This window comes from Semicossyphus pulcher, unplaced genomic scaffold (genome assembly GCF_022749685.1).
Source record: "Semicossyphus pulcher isolate SPU_LCO1_2020_fin unplaced genomic scaffold, fSemPul1.0.p SCAF_3, whole genome shotgun sequence".
Lineage (NCBI taxonomy): Eukaryota > Metazoa > Chordata > Actinopteri > Labriformes > Labridae > Semicossyphus > Semicossyphus pulcher.
The window spans coordinates 9,572,064-9,582,123 of NW_027211704.1; the positions used below are offsets into that span (position 1 = coordinate 9,572,064).

Below are 10,060 nucleotides of genomic sequence, written 5' to 3' on the forward strand. Positions count from 1 at the left end.
GCACATTTTTTTTCATGTGGAAAGTTTGGTTCAGGTGGGACCGCTTTGATAAATGATCTGTAATAGAAATGGTAATCCAACTCTTAGCTTTGGCAAATCAAACGTTAACAAACCTAATACAGAGGCTTTGATTTGATTGGCTGGCAGTAAGAGAGACTGTAAAGGGACCTGGGCACATTTTGAAAATAAGCACATACCAGAGACCGCAGGATTATACGGTTTTATATTCTCAAATACTTAGCAGGCATGGGGGTTGTTGCCCGGGAAGAGTTTCACATATCAGTAACTGTACGCATAAACACCATTACACAGAACAGTTATTATGAAGAAGTTAATAAAATGCTTATGTTGTGAAGTGCTGCGACTGAGTTGCAAAGATTTGCTGACAGCACTTTCCTCTTGTGTTGCAGACATAATGTGCTGGGTATCACCAATGGTATAGAGGACATCGGTCCTGTTAAATGGGACCTGGCTCTGTGTTTACTGCTTGTTTGGGTCATCTGCTTCTTCTGCATCTGGAAGGGAGTCAAGTCCACTGGCAAGGTAAATATCTCTTTCTGTTTGCCTGTACTGTCCTTAATTTACTGCTGGTTTTCCTGTCTGTGTTTTGCAAGGTTGATTCTATTGATTTTTTTGTTCCTCCTGTACTTGTTGAACTTGCTTTTATCTGTTTATCATTTTATCATTGTTGTGTCGCAATGACTGCCAGAGACCATGACGGGCTGATGGTCATATGATGTTTTCTCTGCGGTCTGACCAAGAGAACAATAGCAGCTATGTTCAAACTGGGTGGGCGAGGGGAAGTAGCAAGTACATGTGCTCGCAATGTTATGGGTCTAAATCCTTGTTTTTTTTGTCTAAAAAAACTGAAACAGAATTAACAGTTTCCAGCCGATACAATAAATAATTGAAAAACAGGCCAAACTAAGCCTGTCTGACAATTGTTCATAATGTGTAGCAACTCATGTGTCTGAAGTGGTCTAGTCTTTGTGGGTTATGTTTTTACAAATGCTTTTGTGGCAGGGGACATTACTGTACTGTCAGGGATCCATCTGGTTCCACTTTGCTGCTGTACTTCCTCCCAAAGATACTGTACACAGGCCTGTCATTCAAGATGGGTTTAGGACTTCTACACAGTGAGCAGGGCTTTAACATAGCTTAAGAATATAGTCTGTCCATGAAGAAAAAATAAGTATTTAACCTTATGTATAAACTTGGAGCTATTTGTTTGATGGAAAATATACCTTCTTCACCATATCACATAGATTGTTTAGTGCTGTCACTTTCTAAGGCTATGAATGTCTTGGCACTCTTGCCAATATCAGCCGTCCAACGAGCTAGCACATTATTAGTTTTCTGAGGCAGATGCCTTACCTAACGTCGTCCCCATTTGGCATTGGAAACAAAGCTAGGCTAACCAACAAGCTAAATAAAAAGGATGTTATTTGCAAGTGTGCGATTAGGTAAAACACATAGGCTGTATAAAAAGCTGACGAAGCCCATTGGTTTTTCAACTGCCATTTGGAAGCCTCATGTTTGACATTTTTGCCATTCTTGTTTGTTTTGGAGCCAGAAGGGACCATATTTGGACAAGAGGGTGGATAAGCCGTGGTGGCCGACCCCCAAAGCGTACCCTTCTTTATTTGTTTACTTTACCCTTAATGGGACCATAACATGCTGTATTAAATATGACTTGAAAGAGAACGTAAATCAGTAGTAGATATTGTTTGGTAAACATAAATACAACACGAGTTGTTTGCAACCAGTGGACTCACCCCCTGTTGGCCATTAGAAAGAATGCAGGTTTTGTTTCCCTTTATAAACCAAAAGGACACGTCCACATCTTTTATACTGTCTATTGAAGAGTCTGACCGCATTTTGATGCCCATATCAATATGCTATGTAATGGCCATGCTGTCTCTAAAATCCCAAACATACCTGCACTACAAATAAAAATGAACGTTATTGGATGAATGGGCACATACAGTGTGTCTCTCTTTATCAGCTTTACATTCAGGGATCTGCACTGCTACCTTTTGTGCAGTATGGCGTGATGGATGTTGCCTTTGATGATTGTATATAAAGAGAATATTCAATTGCTACTGCGACAACAACAACAACAACAACTCACCCCAAGACCACAGGCAGCTCAATCAATCTAAGACAGCTCTTTTTATAGCCTCAACACTTGTTATCGATTGGTCTGGCCTGATTTATGCTCTCTGGTAGCTCCAAGCTGTAACTCTTGTAATAAAGTCACTCCTACAAGGCCAAGTGTGGTCACTGCTCTCCAAATAACACAGACTGATACACTGCTATTGATTTAAGGGACAGACTGTGGTCTGCTCGTGTCATAATCAGAAAATAACTCCCAGAGTTCCATTTGTCAAACATAGTTTCCTGTTATGACACCAAAGATATTAGCTAGTAGCTCATATAACTTATTTGTCATTGCCGCGGCAGATCATTATTTTAACTCAAGTTGTTGTAAACTAATAGACTTCCCCTGTGGAATAATACAAACTGGTGCTGTTCTCTCTGTGATCTCCCTCAGGTGGTCTACATCACCGCCACGTTCCCATTCATCATGCTCATCGTGCTGTTGATTCGTGGCGTCACACTGCCAGGTGCTTCCGAGGGCATCAAGTTCTACCTGTACCCTGATCTCGCTCGTCTGAGGGACCCAGAGGTAGGTACCCCTGGACTGTCTTAGGTCACAGCCCATTGTTGGGGTCCTGTTAGGGTGGCTGTGTCAAGCCAAACATGTTTGCATGCTTCTTCCTGTAAAACAAGTTAAATTGGGCTGCTCATAGACGGCCCGAATATACAAACTGTGGCATCAATTGGTAAAGTCCAACAAGTTGTCTATTAATTCCTTATAATTGACACCTTGTTGGGCATTATCGCTAACTTAATAGAATACAACCAGTTGTGTCAATTTCTGTTTAATCTGAACAAGCAAACCCAACTTTTATCAAAGTATCACTGCTAGATTCTAGTGGACTTATGCAGGCCCTGACTCCCTGAGTCTATATAAGGGTTACCCATGCCTTTAAGCCCGTCTGCACATTGCTTATTCCCCTGTAGTCCCCCTCATCAGCAGGCCTCAGCCTTTCTGTCCCCACTTTCTCCCCCTACTCGACAGGTCTGGATTGATGCCGGCACCCAGATCTTCTTCTCCTACGCCATTTGTTTGGGCGCCATGACGTCCTTGGGGAGCTACAACAAGTACAAATACAACTGCTACAGGTGAGTCGTCAGTTTTCGATGAGGGGGTTAGCTGTAGTGAAGGGATCCTTGTGTGTTCATTAACAAATCCTCCTCATGACATATGTGTGACATAGGGACTGTTTGCTGCTGGGAGCCCTCAACAGTGGTACCAGTTTTGTGTCTGGCTTCGCAATATTTTCCGTCCTGGGCTTCATGGCACAAGAGCAAGGGGTGGACATTGCTGATGTGGCAGAGTCAGGTACGAGGGTCCTGTAAGGGCGGCAGTGATGGTGGGCGCTGCTTCCTGGTTAACAACTTAAACAACAGTAATTACAAAGAAAAACAGCAACGAAACCGAAAAGACAATTAGTCAATTTATTTATTTTCAAATTGAATTTCATGAAATGGATTCCTTGACAACTTACACATGACGGCATCGGAATATGGAAGTTTCCGCAATCAAACACACCTTGACAAAAGCAGAATGTGAGAAAATATGAACAGTTTGTTAGTGCATCATCTGAGTAAAGCTGGTTTGGTAAAGTGTGATGGATTGGCGCTGAGAAAGAGATGTTGGAAAAGTATAGGCAAGAGTTGGAGACATTAAAAGTCAAAGCTGTACGATGGTATACAGTGCATCTTGTGCCAGTGGTCTAGCTTAAACATGCTACGAGAGTTCTTTTTCTGAGAGGCTCCTTTTTCCTCCCTACATGTGACAAACTGAATTCACCATCGTTGTGGTTCCTACCTGTTTGGATGACACATTGGCATATGGGATTATTAGTTTAATTAGTTGTCTAAAACGGAGGTCGTTTTAGACAATCGCTTGTCCTTGGATTTACAGTATATATATGTTACAGTATTCCTTCATGCTTGTTTTTTTCAGTTCCCAAAGTAGATAAAAACTGACTTTTGGTGTCTTAACACCTTTCTTGTAATGAATGAGCCAGCAAAGAACTGGAAGCTTTTTGGTGCTTGTTTGGAAAGTTTGAATCTCCTCTTTTCTTGACTTTACTTGCTTCCATTTGTCATCCACTGAGACACGCACCTGAAACATGACATTTTTTATTATATCAGATAAAAGATATTTTTAGCATCGAGCACTTTTGTGAGACTTTCATGTATTGCCTATAAATCCTACAGTGTGACAAAAGCTAATCTATCTTTGCATTGTCCGCTGACTTCAAGCACTGTCTATGTTGCCAACCCAGAAGACTTCAGTTTACTCCAAACTTAAAACATGTTTTCCAGAACTGTGTAATATCAGAGTTGCGTTTGGTTTTTTAGAATTGATGTGTATATAGATGAACAAGACAGAGCATGGCAAACTGGACCGCCCATGGCACATGACTACATTGTAAAATGTGTTAGCGTGCTGTGAGCTTGAAGATGGAGTCCATTAGCATAGCATAAAAGTGTTTAAACTCAGGCCAGGCTGTTTGCTAGCTAAGGAAGTTATTAAAAGCTTTAAAACATCTTAAGTAAGTCAGCCTTAACTGCGACTGCTTAAATCTGATGTACAAGTTATCTGTATTTTTAGAATATGCTGACTGAAAACATGTAGTGTGGTTCACACAGTGCAAGAAACGCAAATGGCTTCTGCTGACGCACAAATGTGCTAAAAGGTACTTTACAGTATCAAAGCAAAATGCAGTTCTTCATGTTTTCTGTAGTTGAGTAAAGACGCTCACGCTATTTAATGTGGATCCTATTTAATTAATTTTATACTCAAGATTTGAGTCAAAGGGATTTTAACATTTTTAAACCTGGACCTTACTTTTATATATCTTGGGGTCTTCATGACTCAATTTACATTTTTAGTATCCTGCTAGCATTTCTCCTCAGGAAATGGAAGTTTTTCGAGTCAACGCGGTGTTTGGTTGGATGCCTTGTCATAATTCTCAAAAAAAACTGAGCATATTTACATATCTCGCTGTCAGCTGTGATGCTGTTTATCTGTTACGGCTGCTTCCTTGTTTCTTGACCTCTTTTTTACAGCTCCCAATGAAGCATCAATATCAAATTAGACCTTGAAAAAAAAGCCATTGCTTTTTATTTGACATCCCAGATTGCATCTGCTGCTGTTTTGTAACCGCCATTTTGCATCCTCATTGAAAGGATTACGCTAAATTCAGGGATGCAAAATTGCTGGAGTGATGTAGCTGTTGAAATTATTTTTAGCTTTTAGCTCTTTGGAAATTCAACTTCTGCTTAAGCAGTGAAAATATTTCAGATAATTGCTTAAATGTTGACTTTGATGTAGATTTTTTTTGGCTAACAGACTTTAAATGCATCCATTTATAGTCTGCTTAACAATTTCTCTCAAGATTTCTTCTGCAGAGCTGTAGTTACACATTACACATGGAACACTAACACATGAAACATTTTACACCACATACAATTATATATCAAATGCATACAGTTTGTAATGTGTAAAAAAAACAGGTAAGTAAAGATGTATAGTAGACACGTACATACACAGAAACACAAGCAGCTATTTTCAGCACACGTTTTATCACACATGCACATCTGGCTCTGTGTCCCCACTGTTTGGGGCCGTTTCCTCCCACAGGGATGCAGATCAGATGGGGCTTATCATGATACTAATGATGCCTTCCCCCACCCCCCTTCTGTCTGCCCTCACCCCCTGCCCCTCCTCCTCTGCAGGTCCAGGCTTGGCGTTCATTGCCTACCCCAAGGCTGTAACCATGATGCCTTTTCCTACAGTCTGGGCAATTCTCTTCTTCATTATGCTGCTGCTGCTTGGCCTCGACAGTCAGGTTAGCACATCGTTTTTCACACATGTAAAGTCGTAAGATGTTGAGGATGTGGTGAGAACGCTGACAACTGTCAAACGGCAGTTATTGAGGTGCCATGAGCAAACCACTCACATGCTCATTGGCTGTAGAAGCCTGTGCACAAAGTTCCAGGTTGTCTCCTGCAACACAACCTGGAAACCTTTGAAAGGAAACGGGAAAAGGTTGACAGAATGCGCTTGTTAATGGACTACACACTGATAAAATGTACCACTGAGATGATATACAGTCAAACATTGCATGCATTCAGTCACGGTGTCGGAAAGTGTGAGATACTTTAGGGGCTTTCTACTTTGTGTCGCACAAGCAAGTAAACGGGGAAAACTGTTTCTCACCTCGTCAAGTCTACGCATAATCCGCTGCTACAGTCTACACGTGCAGTCATTAGCATGAGCACTGACCCTCACGTGCCCCTCTGTGTGAAGCAAAAACGCACACATACTGAAAACAAACGTGCTCACTCAGTCTGCCCAACAACAGGAAGAAAAGTTAGACCTAGAGAACTGTAAGAACCAAAAGATGCAAAGTTAAATGTATGAACATTTTTGGTAACCCCCGTATGCGTGTGTGTGTGTCTGCAGTTTGTGGAGGTGGAAGGGCAGATCACATCACTGGTGGATCTGTATCCGTCCTTCCTAAGGAAGGGTTACCGCAGAGAGGTCTTCATCGCTATCATCTGCTGCATCAGCTACCTGCTTGGACTCACCATGGTTACCAAGGTAACAACACCACGAAAATGTCGCAGAAATACGAACATTGAAACGGATAATCAACACACGCAGACCTCGTTTCAGGCTGTGGCCCTGAGCTCCATACAGCAGGAACAACAGTATCACACAGCTATTAGTGTCGGTCCCCGGGGAGATGATGGGAGGTTATTTATACAGTCAAGTCATGAGAACTTCCTCTCCCTCCTTTGGTATAAATAGATACAGTAGACCTGACTTAGCTTTTCCAAATCTTCCTCTTCCTCCTCCTCCGCTCCTATTTCTGTCTCGTTTTCTGTCCCTTGTCTCTCATCAGTCCTTACTCCTCTCCTCCTTTTTTTTAATCATCTTTCTCTCATCCCGTCTTCCTCCTTGCCTCTACCGTGTTCATGCTCTGCCATACACATTGCCATGTGTTGCTGCTGTGGCCTAGCAGGACACCTAAACCAAATGGAAGTTTATCTTATTAATAACGCCTGACTCTTTCACGATATCAATAAGGTCAATATGTGGAGTGTTTTTAGTAGGATTGCCTCCCAAAAGATGACCATTGGAATCATCAGTTGAGACTCGCTCTTGTTTGCAGGAGCAACAGCACAGAAGGCTGTAAACTTTACAAACCAGAATTCAAAATGACCCTTCAGAGATCATCATTCAAGAGTTTTTTTCCAAAACAAATTCAGGGCATGCAAACACAGCTGCTGCTAACTCGAGCAAACTGTCTGGCTAAAATCCTTTGCCCAGCTAAATGACGTTAAAAGCAACGATGACATGACTTGAAAAATAAACAAAGTCTGCTGATCGGTGGAATTTTTGCTCTTAATTTGAGCGAACTTACAGCCGTTGCTTTGTCCTGCACAGTTCCAGGAATGACTTAATCTAGCTACAGTCTTTTTCCCAAAACATACTTTAAACAGGAAATATCTGTAAGTTGAATCACTTGTTGAGTGTTTTATCCCCCCATGGGGGACCAATTTGTCCTCCTAATCCAACAGGCCCTCTCTTATATCTGTGTCCAATATGATCATACTTTCACGTCAATCATCCCTCTTTCCCGTCCTCCATCCTCACCCTCTCCTTACTCACAACTCCCCCGCCCTCACCCCCAGCCCTCTTCCTGTTCTCACACAACTTCCAACCTTCTCACTGTCTTTCTATTTTCTGCTTCCTCACCCTCTGTCATTCCCATGGCAACATCTTTTTATGGCTGCAGTGGCCTGGTTCGAGTTTAGGATTCCCATGATTGTTAAAACCGTTTTTTACACTGGACACACGTGAGCACGCGCACACTCGGACACAGCAGCTGTGTCACGTGTGGACATGTCAGCTGCTCACGTTTGGTTATTTTTAGTCTGAATAACATTAGTCCACTTATTTTGTCTTTAGCAGTTTAATACATTTTCCTGTTGTTGATTCTGATGATGTTGAATTGAGATGAATGTGATTTTATGGAAAGCTGATTTTAAAACCTGTCTGTCTGTGTCTCTGCAGGGTGGCATGTATGTTTTCCAGCTGTTTGATTACTATGCAGCTAGCGGTGTGTGCCTTCTGTGGGTGGCATTCTTTGAATGTATAGCTGTTGCCTGGGTTTATGGTGAGTACTATCCTTTAAATACATTAGAAATATGTAGGATGTGTAATTACTGACGTACAAGCCAACTTAAAGCTCCTGTTAGGAGTTTTTCGCTGGTTATGAAACAGACTGAAATTAATTCTGATGACTCTATATGAGCTACAAAAGCAAACCAGACCATCAGCAACAAGATTGATTATTTCTATATAGTTATTTTTAATGCCTGAAACCGCTAGCGGGGGGTAGGTGCCAATTGAAGCAGTTAGCTGCACGCCGCCTTTGTTTATTTTCCAGGGCAAAAATTTTAAGTGAGTGATACATATGACTGTTAAAGAAAGCAGGATGAGATTTTTTCTTGAAAACCACCACTTAAGCATGAACAGAACAAAATTAGCAAAGAGATAAGCGGTACAGCTTTGTCCACAGGGGGCGCCAAATCAACACAAACCAAAAGTTCCTCACTGTAGCTTTAAGCGAAATTAATACATGTAATATATTCCCTTTAATCTCTCCATGCTCTGACTTTGACGTTAAGACGTCTCTACATTAATTTAAACAGCATTTACTTAGAAAAAATAGCCACGATAGATCTGTCTGCTCCTGTTTTGCCACATTTTTAACAACACTAACCTTCTACTTGTGTCTTTTTCTATGCCTTATGTAAATAACTTTAAATGCCATCTTCGTTTGAAGAATGCAGCACACATTTTCTTGCCTTTTTATCGCTGTGGAAAGTCTTCTGGGTGTATTCAGTTACTTCTTACTTGCAAAAATTAAACTGGAGGTATTTGACTGTGTTCACAGGCGTTGATAATTTCTATGATGCTCTTGAGGACATGATGGGCTACAGACCAAATGCTTGGATGAAATGGAGCTGGACTGTTATCACTCCTTTACTGTGCATGGTAAGAGACATAATCACCAGCTGACCTCAACAGTTTATCTTCCTCTCTGTGCTACAACAATACTTCTGCTTCCTGAAAATGTTGCTAATGTCATCATGGTTGGTCATGTGCTTCATGTTTCTTAAAAACAATTTCTTTATGCAGTATTTGCCTTAAACCTTTATTATAAACGTTACGGCTCTGCAACGGCTGGATAAAAAAAATGTTATGTCCAACAAATTCATTGCTTCTTTACTAGTTACAATATGTTGAAAAAAGCAGTTTTAAAGTATATTTGTTAAAACATATTTGATGAATCTAAATAACCAGACACAAACCATAATGACCAGATAATAAACGTGCTCCTCTTCCTCTGCAGGGCTGCTTTATCTTCTCCTTGGTTAAATACAAGCCATTGACGTACAACAAGATCTACGAGTATCCTGACTGGGCCGTCGGAATAGGTTGGACTCTGGCCTTGGCCTCCATGATCTGCATCCCCATGGTGGTCGTCATCAAGATCATCCGATCTGATGGGCCGCTCATTGAGGTGAGTGGAGGAACCATCTGGTAGCCAGCTGTGTAGATGTCAAATCGCTTCTGTGGGTCTTTGAGGGAAGTTCAGATCAGACGTTAAATTTAGGCTCATTTCGCTTGTCAAATACAGCAGCTTGGTCAACGTTGATGAATTGGGATTTAGGCTGGAATGACATTTAAATCATCATTTCAAAGGCAAATAAGTTGTTTCTTGTTCTCACCTTTTTTTATTTCTGTTTTGCACTTTCCCTACCCATCCCTCCCATTCCTAACTTTCTCTTACCTTCACTCTCTCCCTCATTCTCTCACACATATCCAATCCCTCTTCCTTCT

At 41.3% G+C, this 10,060-nt stretch overlaps 1 protein-coding gene across 1 annotated transcript in view; it reads left to right on the forward strand.

The window, feature by feature from the left end:
• Positions 1–10,060, forward strand: part of LOC138605438 (sodium- and chloride-dependent taurine transporter-like) — a 31,623-nt gene that overhangs the window by 17,156 nt on the left and 4,407 nt on the right. The window contains exons 6-14 of the mRNA XM_069677692.1: positions 411–543; positions 2,555–2,689; positions 3,146–3,249; positions 3,345–3,469; positions 5,878–5,990; positions 6,608–6,745; positions 8,225–8,327; positions 9,111–9,211; positions 9,570–9,740. Of these exons, the coding sequence (XP_069533793.1) occupies positions 411–543; positions 2,555–2,689; positions 3,146–3,249; positions 3,345–3,469; positions 5,878–5,990; positions 6,608–6,745; positions 8,225–8,327; positions 9,111–9,211; positions 9,570–9,740 (1,123 nt within the window). The remainder of the gene's footprint in view (positions 1–410; positions 544–2,554; positions 2,690–3,145; positions 3,250–3,344; positions 3,470–5,877; positions 5,991–6,607; positions 6,746–8,224; positions 8,328–9,110; positions 9,212–9,569; positions 9,741–10,060) is intronic.